This window comes from Gekko japonicus, unplaced genomic scaffold (assembly GCF_001447785.1).
Source record: "Gekko japonicus isolate JY-2015 unplaced genomic scaffold, Gekko_japonicus_V1.1 scaffold668, whole genome shotgun sequence".
Taxonomy (NCBI): Eukaryota; Metazoa; Chordata; class Lepidosauria; order Squamata; family Gekkonidae; genus Gekko; species Gekko japonicus.
In genome coordinates this window covers 514,543-530,120 of record NW_015174861.1, presented here as the reverse complement: position 1 = coordinate 530,120, position 15,578 = coordinate 514,543, and the positions used below count along the sequence as shown (strand labels likewise).

The 15,578-nt window shown below is 39.1% G+C and overlaps 1 protein-coding gene across 1 annotated transcript in view; it reads left to right on the top strand.

Moving 5' to 3' along the window:
- Positions 1–9,242, top strand: part of SUZ12 (SUZ12 polycomb repressive complex 2 subunit) — a 37,777-nt gene extending 28,535 nt beyond the window's left edge. The window contains exons 12-17 of the mRNA XM_015424694.1: positions 4,163–4,254; positions 4,651–4,794; positions 5,239–5,396; positions 6,997–7,195; positions 8,365–8,444; positions 8,808–9,242. Coding sequence (XP_015280180.1) covers positions 4,163–4,254; positions 4,651–4,794; positions 5,239–5,396; positions 6,997–7,195; positions 8,365–8,444; positions 8,808–9,153 — 1,019 coding nt within the window. The 3' untranslated portion in view covers positions 9,154–9,242. The remainder of the gene's footprint in view (positions 1–4,162; positions 4,255–4,650; positions 4,795–5,238; positions 5,397–6,996; positions 7,196–8,364; positions 8,445–8,807) is intronic.
- Positions 9,243–15,578: the final 6,336 nt, after the last annotated feature.

Genomic DNA, 15,578 nt, shown 5'->3' with positions numbered 1-15,578 from the left:
TGGCAGGCTCTTCTGGGAGAGATCCTATCATTCTGGAGCTGGCCCATCTTCACCTCTTCCAGTTTTGTTTCTCGGCCCAATTCAAGGTGGTGGGGATGACCTTTAAAGCACTTGGTGGCGAGATACAGGAGAGGAAGGGTTTCCATATGTATCTCCTTGCATTTTGAGAAGAGAACAGTAAGCCCTAATCTGTGTTGAAATGGTAGAGAAATCCTCAAGAGCAGACGCTGGCATCTTTCACCTGTGATATTCTTTAGAGGTCTTTGCGTAGAATTTTTGCGTAGAGTATGCTGACCATCTTCTACAACTGTTGTTAGCAGCTTAACATACTGTTATTTTAAAACTCTTTGTCATTCCGCCCTGAGTCTGCTTCGGTGGGGAGGGCGGGGTATAAATCTAATTAATAATAATAATACTAACTCTTGTTTAAAATTTCTTTAAATTACTTTAATTCACTGTTTTGTAGATATGACAGTTTGTTGATGTGTTTTGCTGTTTATTTTCTATTTGTATGTTGCTTTAAGCTGTTGGGGAGGTGATTCAAATTTTATAAATAGATATGGTGGAGTCCTTAGAGCAATAGAATGCAAAACAGAAGTTGAGGTGTATTCAAATGCCTTTCTTACTTTGAAGCTGATAGTATGTAAGCACACTTCAATGTAACTTAGGTTTATGTTTTGTTTTTCTGTGTTGCTCAACTAATCTGATTGTGTCCGTATTCACTGTGATAGGTCCAAAATATTTCAATTTACTTTGATCATTAAAATTCAAGATGCTTGACATTTAGCTGCCATTTAAAGTGTTGCATTAGGTTACCTAAGTACTATAGTTAGCAGGATGCATTTCTTTTTCTAGCAATAAATCTCCAGAGTTGCCAGATTGTGTTTGTTTTTTTACATTGGTTGGGAAGTTAGTACTGTATAGTTCTGCAGTATGGTCACTTACAGTAAGTATAAGAGTTTCCGTTTTAGTCCTCAACAGTCCATATGTGACTGGCAGAGATTGTTTAAATAAAGTGCTTAGGTGAATTTTCAGTTTGCAGAATATTAAATTATTGAGCTATTCTGCAAGTCTTGCCTCTTGCTCAAAGCAGTAGGATACCCTGAAGGCTAGCGGTGCCCACTTGTCCATTTGGGAATACAGGCATTTGTACTGTGAGGGAAACCACTATTCACAATATGTGTATTCTCTGTTCGACTGATCAGCCACATCTTCACATACTCAGAAGCCCGGTTAAACAGAACAAGAATAGTTCTCATTAGTGGTGCAGATTTTTGAAAGCTTTCAAGCATTGCCTTTTGGTTTTGAACTTTTTTCTTGACGCTTTCTCTTTTTCCCCTCAGCAACCTGTTAGCGCTTCCTGTAAAGGCTTCTCGTAACAGATTGGGAGTCGAGAATCAAACTGTAAAAGTATTAGTATTTTAAAATGTTTCACTTAGTTTGGAGCAATGCTGGAAAACTTGCCTTAGGAAGAATTTGGTTCTGTTTTGAGAATAGTTTACATAGGAATGATTGAAATTGTGTGTATTTTTCAGGGCCGTAGTATAAATGTAGAACTTCAGTAATGTGGCATCATGCGTTTAAGAAGATAGTAATAGTGAGGAACAGGCAGTATCAGAAACTCCTGGTAACAGGATAGAATTGGGGGCTTACTGTACTATCACGCTGGTTAGTTTAACTACATTCCAGTACATAGGATGTTGTACTTTAGAAATACATGCTGTCTCTTTGTATAGCATGCTTGTTAAGTATATAGAGTACAAGGGCAGTCCTGTACTGTAAAAGTCCTGTACCAGCTTCTTAACCCTGCATGGGGTTGTTGAATTACTTCTGTACAGTTTAAGCAAACTTCCCAGCTAAGCTTTAACTTTGGCTAAGTAATGGTAAAGAGGGACTCCTCTGGTTAACCTTAGGCATAAGGCCACTGTCAGTACTTGCCTTAGGTTGATTGGAGGGAGAGTATATCATGCCCCACACAAAACGTCAAGAACAGTTAAGAGATCAGCAGCACTAATTCTGCCTTAACAATACTTGTCAAAACGTACAAGCTAACAATTGTTCTTAGAATTGATAGCTTAGCTTACACTTTAATGGTAAATGGCTCAATAGAAATGGATGTAGTCTTACTGGCAAAGAATTGGTATATTTGGATATGTTTTACCTACCTGAGAGCTTTGTTATCTGATGATTGAATTGGCCCAATATTATGATAACCACTACCCATTGATTCCCCAGCATTAGCTTCGAAACCAGAAGAAGGAGAATTCAAAATGCTACACAGAACGTTGAAATAGTCTTTTTCAAATTATGACATGACAGTATATTATGACATTGTCACTTTATGATATTTCAGGGTGTGAGCATTTGTGTGCACTGCTGCTTGAATGCTTAAGAAACAAAAGGTGCTGAACAGGTTTTTAAGGAGAAAGTAGAGTACCATTGTACAGGATGCAACATGAAAATTCTTGGATTCTTTAAGCTAAAGTGGACTACCAGTACTCTGATGGTTCTGTTGTGTAGCCTCCTATACCATGCCAGCAGAAAGGCACTTGAGGTTCTCTAGCTTGTCCAGTCCTAGGCAAATAATAGTAGCCAACAGCACATAAAGCACTGGTAAGCACCAGTGTCAGTCCAGTGTTTTGCAGGTTTGTAGCATATTTCTGTAATGAATGCAGAAGTAACAGTGATGGGTCCCACTCGCCTGTGGAGCATCTTTTTAAAACTTGTAGCAGTTGCGCATACCAGTGCAACTCTTGTGTAGAGGTGTGTTGCCCAGAGAGCAGTTGTGCCCTGTCTCACATGCCAGGCCTTAGAAGCACCTTTATAGGATTGATTTGTCTGATGATAAAATTTTCACCACATTTGGGAAAGCGGTGGATTTGCACATACAAAATTAGGAAAACCAGCTTGTGGAGGGAAAACAAGTCTTGCAAGTGATCATCAGTGGTACCTAAAAAAACACCAGTGCTCACAGACAAGCCAGCTTTGTGGATAGTAAGTCTTTCTGCCTTGTATATTGTTTCCTTAATCTGTGAGTTGCCTCTGATCTTTTTCATCAACAAGCAGTTGCACTGGTATGGAGTAGTTAGATGGAAGTCCCTTTCATTCCCAGAAAGGCTAGAGTGGGGGAGTGAAATTGATATGAAAATGACATGCTTTTAGCAATAACACAAGCGTCCATCACTGCCCTTTAGTTTCACTCATTATAATGCAATGTGTGAAATATCAGTTTGTCATCTTCTCTGGGGTGTGGTGGTTGCTTATTTTTCTGTTAGGTGGATCTTGATCATCACAGTATATTGCCATGCAGTTTGGAGAGAAGGAATTACAGTGGAGAAGTCTAATAGGATATGTGTTTGTGTTCAACCTAAAGGGTGATTCCGCACTAGACCTTAAATCCTGGTTCAACCCTGTCCCCGAACTTACATTCTACACTACACTCAAGTTAACCCCTGTAATTATCTCGGGGTATTTTCTGTTTCCACATTACATTAAGGTCACCCTGGTTTTGCCCCACCCTTGTCCCGGGATAAATGGATGCTGTTATAATCAGGGATGAATGCAAGGTATTGTGTCGCAAGTTGAACTCTGATAAAACCAGGGATGAGATCCAAGTGCAGAAAGGACCTAAGTTAACCATCTTATATACCCACCAGGATCTAGTGTTGTGTAGTGGATGGAATGTTGGGGCTTGAAACGGGGAGGCCTGGGTTTAATTATCCACTCAGTCATAAAGCTTGCTGGATAATCTTGGGCAAGTTGCACTGTTTTAGAAGAACTGAATGAGATAATGAGCTCCTGGGATGACTGGTAGGATTCAAACATGATAATACATACATTTGAGGTCTGTATGTGTTCCCAGTATTACCATAATTGATGTTTCATATTTGGAAACAAATCTAGTGAGTATGTCCAGTATAATAGATTGAAAAGCTCATGCTAGAAGCTTGATCATCTATGACATGTTGCCTTAATTAGGGCACAGTCTTGTGTTCTGAAGCACCATGTATAATGACAGATTCAATGAGACCACTCAATTGCATTTTACTAGACTAGTGTATAACAGAATGATGGGAACTCTGCCTGTGAAACACTACAAAAGAGCTGTGTACTGATTGCATGGAACAGCAGTACAGTTATTGACATCTGTGTTCTCTTTCAGCTGTAAAGGAGTCCTTGCCATCAGATCTGCAAACAAGAAAAGAAAGAGATGTTTCAAATGAGCCACGGCAGAAACTGAGAATATTTTATCAGGTATCAATAGTCTAATGTTTGTGGGTAGTATAGTTTATTTAATCCCAATTTTTGTGAACACTTTTTTCGTACTGTATGGAAAAACAGGAAGGCCTTGGTCATTATCTGTTTCATTCTGTGTTTGGGGTATGTCCAGCTATCCCACATGTTAATGGGATGTTGGTGATGCCTGTAGAATCTTTAGAAATAAGTATTATTTTTGCACGTTAGAAGATTCACTTTGACTTCTTTAAATTATACTACCTTGTGTGTTAATGCTTGGCAGAGCACTGTGATACCCAAGTGTGAGATTTTATGAGACTTTTAGAGGTGCTTGAAAAATTCACTGGGAGTAAAGGTCCATTGATCAAATACAATACGCTTGGTGTGTTAACACAAAACTTTTCTTTGCCCCAGTTCCTTTACAACAACAATACAAGGCAGCAGACTGAGGCTAGAGATGACTTGCATTGCCCATGGTGCACACTGAACTGCCGCAAGCTTTACAGCTTACTCAAACATCTCAAGCTTTGTCATAGCAGATTTATTTTCAATTATGTAGTAAGTATTCTTCCATGATATTTTTCAGTGTAAAACTTTCTGTTTCTCTGTTTGCATTATACAATTTATGTACTGAGACAGGTCAACTTGAAACATATTTGGTATTCGCAAAGCAGCCTAACAGTACACACCTGCAATATCTGATAATAGTGCCTGTATCACCCTTTATGCTCCCAATAGTATTAATGTGATCGCTTGAAATGGTTTCTTTGGATGAGATTAGAAGTCTCTGTTCAGAGCACTTAAAAAAAAAAAAGTTTCCTGTGCAGTTAATTATGCTGCAGCTTTAGTATCCTGAGATTTTTGTCTAGAATAAGTGAGAAATTACCATGCAGGGTAGAGATTCAGTAATTAGTGTTTCTGACAGAGAACAGGTGGGGGGAAGAGCAAGTGTCTGGTTGCCATTAACATACTTATATTGTGCAAAATATTTATTTATTACAGTATCATCCAAAAGGTGCTAGAATAGATGTTTCTATCAATGAGTGCTACGATGGCTCCTATGCAGGAAATCCTCAGGATATACATCGTCAGCCTGGGTTTGCCTTCAGTCGTAATGGGCCGGTCAAGCGGACTCCCATTACGCATATTCTTGTATGCCGGTAGGTAGGAACCTTGCTGTTGCTCTGGAATCATACGCAATTCTGCATTCATAAGATCTTCTGTTTTGTTCTGTCCTTGACCTATCACTTGCACATTTCCCAGTCCAGCTGTAAAGTGTTGAGGGAAATCCATTGTGATCCTTCCTGTTGCCTTTTCTTGGGTGGGAGTGGGTGGGTCCATGTGCATGCTTGATTCTGTAATTTGGATTATGGAGAAAACTTTGGTTTGCAGATTTCAGTTCAGACCACAGTTTTAAATGCTCATTCTCCCAAGTTTTCTGTCACTGCTGCATTATAAATGAAATATTTCTCCTTATTGTAGCTGTTAAGAGTGGTACACTTAGCCTGCAATCACGCACATGAAATAATCCACTTTCAGTCCACTTTCCAACTGGATTTTGCCAGTTTACCCAGTAAAATCCAGTTGAAAAGTGGATTGAAAGTGGATTATTTCACTTCACAGGCATAGGTACCTGTAAAATGAAGCAAATGGAGGTGGGCGTTCTGGCTCCTTTTACTTTTTGGTTTGCTGGAACTTGCTTGAGGCAGGTGAGAGTCCTAGCCAATCATCAAGTTCTTTTTGGGTGGAACGTAATAGTTCTGTCAGAAGTAGAACCTGGGCCCTCTCTAACATGGCTAAATAGAAGCCTCAGGTAGGTCTAATTAAAGCTTAAATTTAGAACAGTGGCCAGTATAAAACATCTCAACATCATCTGTCACACTGAGTGATTAAAATTTAAAGTTTTACATATTGACTAGGAACTCAGTACATGCTCTTCTTTAGATATTGAAGGAAATGTTTTCAGAAACCCAAGTTACCACTTGCTGGAAGGAAAGGCTGTTTTTTAATTTTTTTTTAATTGTGACAGTGATGTACTGGGTACAGAATAACCTCTAAAATACCATGCCCAGAATTCACAACCCTGTTGATTAAGATTGGCAGCCTTTATAAAATTTGCTTAAAACTTTCAACGTTCAATAAAAATGTAGTGAACATAAATGCATGTTGCTTTAGTGATGAGAATATTAGGTCCATATCCATGGGAGGTGTTACTGCATTCTGTTTCTCAGGTACTTAGCTTGCTCTGTTACCAGCACAATACTACTTGGTGTTTACAGACTGTATGCCTATCCTAAATCTTGAATTGATGTCAGGCTCACTAGCTTAATAAAACAACAAATGCTATAATGCTGTATACAAACAGAACACACTAGGATTCACTGGTGAGTTCCATGGACCAAATGATATCTGTCTATGGAGCATGATCTCTTTGTCTCCACTCCCACTGCACCCTGAAATGCCCTTTGAAATGTGGCCCCTGCAGAACAGGAAGCCCTAGGAGCAGAATGTTGGTGGAGTTGCAGCAGAAAATCACTTCCATGCACTTCTGTCCACAGAAATCCTCAAGGTGATACCAAGTCATTGTCCAGACTGAAACTGAAATGTATGTGATTTTTTTTTAATGCATTTGGATAGCAACTGGCCAGTGATTGGCCTGGATGTAAAAGTATTGTCTTTTGGTAGCATTTAGCTCCTGTTCTAGATTCCTGCAACATTGTTATTTGTACCTATTAGACAGTTATTCATGTTTCTTCTCAGACCAAAGCGTACAAAAGCCAGCATGTCAGAATTTCTTGAATCTGAAGATGGAGAAGTAGAACAGCAAAGAACATACAGCAGTGGACACAATCGGTTATACTTCCACAGTGATACATGCTTACCTCTCCGTCCACAAGAAATGGAAGTTGATAGTGAAGATGAAAAGGACCCTGAATGGCTAAGGGAAAAAACTATCACGGTAACTATCTGTATCTCTCATTACTGAGTATGGCACATCAATTATCTGTATCTCTCATTACTGAAAGTGAATGAGCCACTTTCCAGACTGGACCCAGGGTTCATATAAAATAGCCAGGCATAGGAAAGCATCCTCTCTTCTGCTGTCACTCATGAGGCTACTAAGTCCCTCTGCTGTCCCTCACTAGACGTGCAAGACTGCATATGGCAGAAGACTGGCCACAATCTCAAGGATTGTGGGGGTAGACAGTGGCCAATAAAAAAGGTATTTCAGGAACATAGCAGCACTCTGTCATGTTGCAGTCCAGGCCATTGAACACATGCAAGTTGTCTTTATCAGCAAACACAATTAGCTGAGGGATGGTGAAACAGGAACATGTAGTAACTGTGGCAGAGCACAATTACGAGAATATGCTGTAACTTCTTATTGTGCTAGAAAGCTTTCAAGGAATTCTCAGTTTCTTGTGAGGTTTCATCCTTGCAGAAACCTTACTATCAGATGTAATCTCTTTGCTTAGCTCTCTAAATGTCTAAAGCTCATTTAAAAAACTACAAGTATAGCTGAAGATGCACCACTTAGCCACTGTTAGAATACTGAGTAGCACTGGCAACATTTATTTGACAGACAACCCATTGATCCTCCATGTACAAAAGAGCACTGACCACTTGGGCATAACAAACCTCATATTGTCTGTTGCCATAGATTGTGATAAGTGCCCTGTGTTAAGCCCATTGAAATGCCCATTCCAGTGATACTTCCCTCCTGGTGATCTCTTGCTCAGAGTAGGAGAAGGAGCAGGCTTCTGCCTCATGCTTGCTAATTGCTCTCTATACCACAGAAAAAGTTAACCTAGTGGAATCAGAAATCAGAATATTATGTCCATGGAGCTGGGGCTGCTTGGGGGATGTGAGCCCAATACCTTCTTCCAGTCTCCCTGCCCTCTTTCTAATACCTTGAAAATTGGTATTTTCCCTTTCTTCCAATAAGAATGGAAAATAATAGTGCGTGAGTTCAGCAAATAGCTTTTTCTTTAGACTAGCTATGGTGTCCTGGCTGTATAGTATTTTGTTGACTATGGAGGAACAGTTATGACAGGAACAAACACTGGTGGTGGTGAGGAGGAATGAAATACATTATGTGTTAAAGAAATTTAAATGGTTGTCTTGCAGCAAATTGAAGAGTTTTCTGATGTTAATGAAGGAGAAAAAGAAGTAATGAAATTATGGAATCTACATGTTATGAAGCACGGGTATGTTAGCAGAGCTTTAAATTACATTTCACAGTCCCACTTGTTTAAAAATATAAATATGGCTACTGAGTTAGATTCGAAGCAGCTCGTTCATAGAACAGGTCCTTCTGTGAGCAGAAGAACATGTTATGATCTAACCTATAAAGTTGAAATGTAATAATTTAAATGTTTTCATAGTCCTATTTTATTTGGTTGTGCAAAATTTAAAACAAAAATGTATGAATTTGAGAAGCAAGTAGTATGCAATAGCAAACCTAAACAGAATGCTGAGAGAAATTTAAAAGCTCAAAAGCCCCAATAAACGTATAGTTATATCTGTAAGCATATGTCCATAGTGATTTACTTTGCCTTTTTATGTGACAGGTTTATTGCTGACAATCAAATGAATCATGCCTGTATGCTGTTTGTAGAAAATTATGGACAAACAATAATTAAGAAGAACTTATGTCGAAACTTCATGCTTCATCTAGTCAGCATGCATGACTTTAATCTTATCAGCATAATGTCAATAGACAAAGCTGTTACTAAGCTTCGAGAAATGCAACAGAAGTTAGAAAAAGGAGAATCTGCTGCTACCACAATTGAAGAGCTTTGTGAAGAACAAACTGTGACAACTAATGGCTGCAGTGAAACTAACATTAGGGAGAAAGCTTCAGAAATGGATAGTACCTCGTTCATGACAAAACAGAATAGAAAACAGAAAATCTGAAGGGGAGGAGTGAAGGCCATTCAATGGACATGCGTTGAAATGACATTACGAAGCATGAACTCTTAAGGAATAAGATACACAGGTTCCCAATGGGCACTGCTGGAAACAAAGGGTTTCAACAAAGATAGTGTTAATATGGTTCCTATTGAGTTAATTATGCAAGTACTACATGTATATCAGTTCTAGTGATGTAATGACAATACTCAAAGTTTGAGCATGAAGAGCAATACAATTTTTGGGAATTTTAATTATGAACTATACTGAATTTACATAACTTGAGTATATGTAAACCAGTTTTTATATAAAGATTTTTGCATCTGTACTCGGCTGTCTTTCCTACCATGGAGTTTAAAAAAAAAATGGGGAAGGAGATTGGGACAGTTTATGCTTTTGTACTTAAATTCTACAGGTTATCTTTTTATGGGAAATAATTTACCATTCAAAGTTTAACTTGGATCTCTCTTTTTCTTTCTTTTCTTTTCTTTTTTTTTTGGTTCTTATTAATGGGTGTCAAAACTACAGCTTGCAGATTTAATAACACATTTTAAAACATTCAAATGTAACATAGCACTTCGTCATCTCACGCCTGTTTGGAAAAACCTTTGCTTTTTCTCATTGCAGACATGGGAAATACCATTTGACCATCCAGTAGACTAAAAGAGTTTGTAGGTAACTCTGATCACTCAGTGTAATAGAGCAAATCTTTTATCTACTTCTGCAGAACTGTCTAGTAGCATCTAGGACTTTGTTGTGGAATGTGATGACAAACACCTAGAGGCTGCCGTGGGCAGTGCTTGGATCTCTGCTATTTTGCCTGGGTACAGACTGCAAGATCAGAGTGTGGAGTTGATCTGAAATGGTTGGATGCTACTTTTGAGGGGGAAATGCACTGTAAAATTGGACCAGAAAATGTGTTGCACTTCTTATGCAAGTATTCTGTGATGTATTGCATTCAATACAGATGCTAACGAAATAGTTCTTGTGCAGTTTTGCACTGTTGTTGACACATTTTATGCATATGTTTACAGATTTTTTTTCTTTTTTTCCAATGGAAAGTAGTTTCACTACTGGTATAGTATCAGCACCAAGGGTTTATTCCAGCAAGCACTGTGGTTGAGTGACATCACCTCATTTTTTATTAAATAGTTCATTTTTTCATATTCTTTTATTTATAAAGGATCAATTATGTAAATACAGGTATTTCTAATTTTTTATTTCATTCTACCACCATAAGAAGGCAGTTCCCTACTTTTTTGGTTCATTTGGTTTTGGGTTTTTTGTTTCTGTTTGGGGGCTGAGGGGGAGGGCTTTCTAATGTGGGTTTTTTCCAGAAATTTATAAAAACTGTAAATACTGACTTTGGTCCCTAAAGATGTGTTTAACTGTGAGACTATTTAACTAATGGTGTGGATGTGATTTGTCATCCAGTATTAAGTTCTTAGTCACTGATTTGTGTCAATAGGAAAGAGGGAAACTGCAGCTTTCATTAGACTTCTTGATTTGCCTGCTCTGAGTTGTAGCAAACCCTAATTACACCTTTGAATAGCCGATAAAGCATTTCTCCTGGGCTTTAATTTGCTAATGCTGTGCACATATGTAAAGAATATATTTTAGGAGAGACAGTAGTTCTAGAACTATTGCTGACGTCACTTCTTAAGCAGTCGCGCTGTTAATGCTTAAAAGGAGGCTAGCATTGTTTGCACAAAAAGTTGGTGACCCCCAAAATTAGTAATGAAATTACTTCTGTCCAGTAAACTTTGTATGTCATGTCAATTTATAATAAAAGCTGAGAATCCCTTTGTTTCTATTTATAATAAAGATGGATTTTCTATATGTACCCTTAATGAGACTTTGAAGAAATCATGTAAACTGGGTGAACATTTGAATGGTACAGTAGATATAAAGAAACAATGTTTAATGGACCTTTTTGTTTTTACATTAAATGTTTTATTTGAAATTGGATTTTGTACATAAAGTTCAATAATATAAAATCTGCTATAGTGTTGTCCAATTTTTTTTGAGTAGCCAGAAACGTATTTTGTGTGGAAAAGCATGCTTCAGGTTCAGAACCAAGCACACAAATTCTGTGAACATTCAACAGTACTAAAAGATGAACAGAGAGGGAGCAGCATTGTGTGTTGTCATCTATACTCTGAACTGAAATGGACAATTCATGAATGCAAGTGTTTTGTGAATATTACCACACTTAAATACTTTCTTTGTTTTTGCAAACCAAAGGGAGCATGATTATGTCATGTACATCTCATGCATTTATATCTCAGTTAGGATTCCTTTAGGTATGCATAAATTTAATTAATACTTGTGAAGTAAGCCAAAAAAGACACGTCCTGGGTTTTGCAATAGGAGCTTTAAAGATCTGAGCATAGGTGCTAATGTGAATCACATTGTGACGACCTCTTATTTGGGGAGGTCTACTTTTACTTTAAAATGTTCTTTCAGTTTTACTCTGTAGGGTATTCTGGTTGCCACCAGGGAAATTTAGGCTTTCCCAACCTTTTTCTATAATATTTTTCCTACTGGTTTTGGTATTGTGACCCAGGGTCTGGGCTTTCAAAGGACTATGTGTTTCCTGAGGAATAAGGGATCAGGCTTCTGGGATAAACTTAAATAAAAAGGATTTATTTGAAGAACAGAGTAAGTTGTTGTTTAAACTGTCACTGTTTGGGAAATAGGTATTTGTAAGTACTTAGGTCAACTGTATCACACTCTTTGTAACTTTGACTCTTTTTACTTCAACTTTTCATAACACAAGAAGGTCTCTCCTTCAGACCTCAGAATGAGCTGCTCATCAACTGTCTTATTCAGCGCTAAGACATAGAACTTAACAACCCACACAGGGAAGCTTCTTCTTTTAACTGTTTCAACACAGAACTTCTGTTTCTCTCTCAGAAGTCAGAACTTAAACTCCTATCAACTGCTTTCACACAGCACTCTCTTCTGACTAACTGTTTAACTGTTAAACCTTAACTGTCATTTCTCCAACAGTCACTCCTGATAGACATTCAAATCATCCACACAGCATCCATTCCAAAACCCCTGAAGAGTGCTGTTTTAGTATTGGTGCTTGTTTTTATGGAAGCTGCCTAAGGCCCAAATGTCTCAGTACTTCAACGTTTACTCCCTTTGAAAATGTGCACCAATGATACAGCTTGAAATTGTTAGTCATCTAATACTATTTTCCCCTAGTAACCATTATGGAGTAAAATGGTTATATGCTGCTGAAAGACCTAGAGCAATTTAACTATAGTGACATCAAGGATCCTTTTTATAGAACACTGGGGTAAATGTAGCTATCCCTTTTGTTTCTAAATACAATGCATCCAAAAAGCTGTGAACCTTCATAGGGGAATCAGGAGAGCAGTGCTTAATGCAAAAAAACCCCTCAAATCGGCCCCATAAATTATTTTGGCTCTCCCCCTGTATAACCTGAGAACATATTTTAATCCAGTTTATTTACAAATAAAATTTAAAGGAATCACCACTTGCACTTTGAGATACTGGAAAATTGTCTCAGAATGATGGAGTCAAGATTTCCTGCCAAGTTTGTAACTGTCACTTTGGTATTAGAAGTGGTCCAACAAAATGAACTGCAGAATGGGTTCTTAAGCCAAAAACTGCTAGGTGGTTTTGCAATAATGACCTTATGGGACATGAACAGTGAATGCAGGTCCTGCAGTACCATGAAGAAATAGTTTGGACTTCTTGAAAAATTGTACCTGAACTTTGCCTTAGGGAAAGGTATTTGAACCCATTTCCAGGGAACAAGGACTTTTATATTAGGTAAGACACCTAAAACAAAAGTCTTTAGACTAGAATAAGAGTAGCAATGTGTGTCTTAGAACCCAGTTTTTTTTGGGGGGGCAGTATCTAGGAATTCCTGTCTTGTGTGTCTGGTTCAAAATCATGACCTGTGTGTGTACTTCTTCAGGGGTAATAAAGGTAAAGGTTTCCCTTGATCGAAAGCCAGTCGAATCTGACTCTAGGGATGCGTTTCCAAGCCGAAGAGCCAGCGCTGTCCAGAGATTTCCGTGGTCATGTGGCCGGCATAACTAGATGCCAAGGTGCATGGAATGCTGTTACCTTCCCACCAAAGTGGGTACCTATTTATCTACTTGCAATTTCTTGCTTTTGAACTGCTAGGTTGGCAGGAGCTGGGACCAGAGACGGGAGCTCACTCTGTCATGTGGCACTTGGGTCTCAAACTGCTGAACTACCGACCTTCTGGTCTGCAGTTCAGCGTCTTAACCACTTGCTTGCATGCAGTCTATAAGAGGTAAGTAACTTATCCTAAGTATGGGGGAGGGGGAGCATCTGTCTATGAAGATGCTGGTAAACAAAATGGAAGGGGGAAGGACTGCAGTTGGCCAGATACAAGCCAAGCCTCAGTGGTACTGACAGCATCACAAGAGTTTCACTTTGGACTCTGCTGGTGGTTGTACAGGTTTGAGAGGCATTGGCCGGAAGAAGCCACTGCCTCATTGGCATAGGTGCTTCAGGGTTTCCTATCCATGATTTTATATCGGAGAGAGAGTAAGGCCAGGACAGTGGCATCTGTTTCCTAAACTGATTCATGCAACTGCATTTGCTCCTCGTAGTTGGCTGGAACTCACTGTAGATTTTGCTTCAAATATGACGTTTTGATTCAGAAAGCTGCCAATTATCGTTTGAGTTTTTCCAATGATCATTCTGGCACTTTCCCAGAATTTAATTGGTGGGATATTACTAGAAAGAGACAGCTAGGAATTTAGACCAAAAACTGGCACGTCATCTTACAGCAAGAAAAAGGAGACTTGAATCTTTACCCACAGCCAGGGGTCATTTCCTACAGGAGCGCACAGGAGCAGAGCTCTGACAGTAAATAGCCCAGGGGGCGGGCACATGCAACAAACCCCACCCCCTGCTCCCAGCAACCCTCAGTCAGAGCAAGAAGCAGCCAAGTAAGTTAGTGTTCCCCCCGGTCCAAAACAGTCCAGTGGCACCTTTAAGACCAAGTTTTATTGAGGTACAAGGTCTCCCTCCTCTGCGAGGACAGATCTACACATTCCTCCCCCCAATAGCTAGCAACCCAAAACAGTCCAGTAGCGCCTGAGCGGTGGGTGTTGCCTTCTGACACACTTCCCGTGATGTCAGGGGGTGTGGCATATGCAAATAAGTTATGCTAATGGGTTATGCTAATAAGCTCCTGCACCTCTTTTTCTACTAAATGACCCCTGCCCACAACTACACCCAGAGCAGCATAGTAGTTACTGTCAGACTAGGGTCTGGAAGATTCAAGTTCCGGTCTTCACTCTGCCATAGAAGCTTTCTGGATGAACTTGGGCCAGTCACATCTCCTTGTTGATAAAATGAAGGAGAGGCGAATGATGTAAGCCCCTTTGGATTGCCAATGGGGAGAAAGATGTGGTATAAATTAAGTAAGGAAATATTTTAACTCTCTGTTCCTCAAAAAGTTACAGGAATCTCCCTCAGGAAAACAGCATTGGAACCAGGTTCAAACCCACCTCAGCCATTAAAGCTACTGGGTAACATGGTCAATTAATAACCTAACCTTCCTCCCGGGTTTGTTGTGCGGCTCAAAAGCAAGGGAGTGAGACATGGAAGGAAACAGTCTAATTATATTCCAGAATACTTTTATTAAACAGGTGAAGGACAAACTTTTATTTAAAAGTCATGATACAAAGTATTTTGAGGTAAATGAATATTTCATAAAACATACTTTGAGCTCAAGTTCACCTCCCAGCACTGTTACTTCAGTAACACTGTTTCCAAAGGAACACATATTTTAGCAATCATTAAGTACAAAAGTAACTCAGAGGTAAACTCTTTGACATATTCAACTTAAGTGAGACCTGCATAAGAGCAGATCTTTAAATGACACAAGCGTTTTTCCTCTTCAAGGCTCATCAAAAGCCCCACCACATTTTCAAAATATCAGCTTCAGCCATCACAAGAAGAATGCTCAGCCTCACTAGTTAAACAAAAGAGCAGGTCAAAGCTTGGTGTGCTAATCAGCAAAGTCTTTATCAAGGACTCCTGAGTGGGAGCTACTCACTCCAAGATTAGTCTGAAAAATAAATTCTAAAATGAAGATCTCGTTTTACTACTGAGTAACCGTTTACTTTACAAATAGGATTTCACAGATGCAAGCCTAGGGTCCTTGCCCCCCTACTCTTCCACTGTATGTATAATATCTTGCTGGTTAGCCAATCCTTTGGGGGCAGCGTATACTCACAGGTATATGAATATGTATAGACTCAGGTTCATATAAAAACATTCTGGGGCGAAATAGGACGACTATGAGGCTATGAATCATACTTAGCCCTGAAGTATATGTTCTCCGCACCAGCTGAGTATCAACTGTGCCCTACCCGCTCAGTCTAGTGTAGAGTCTGATGGAGAAAGCC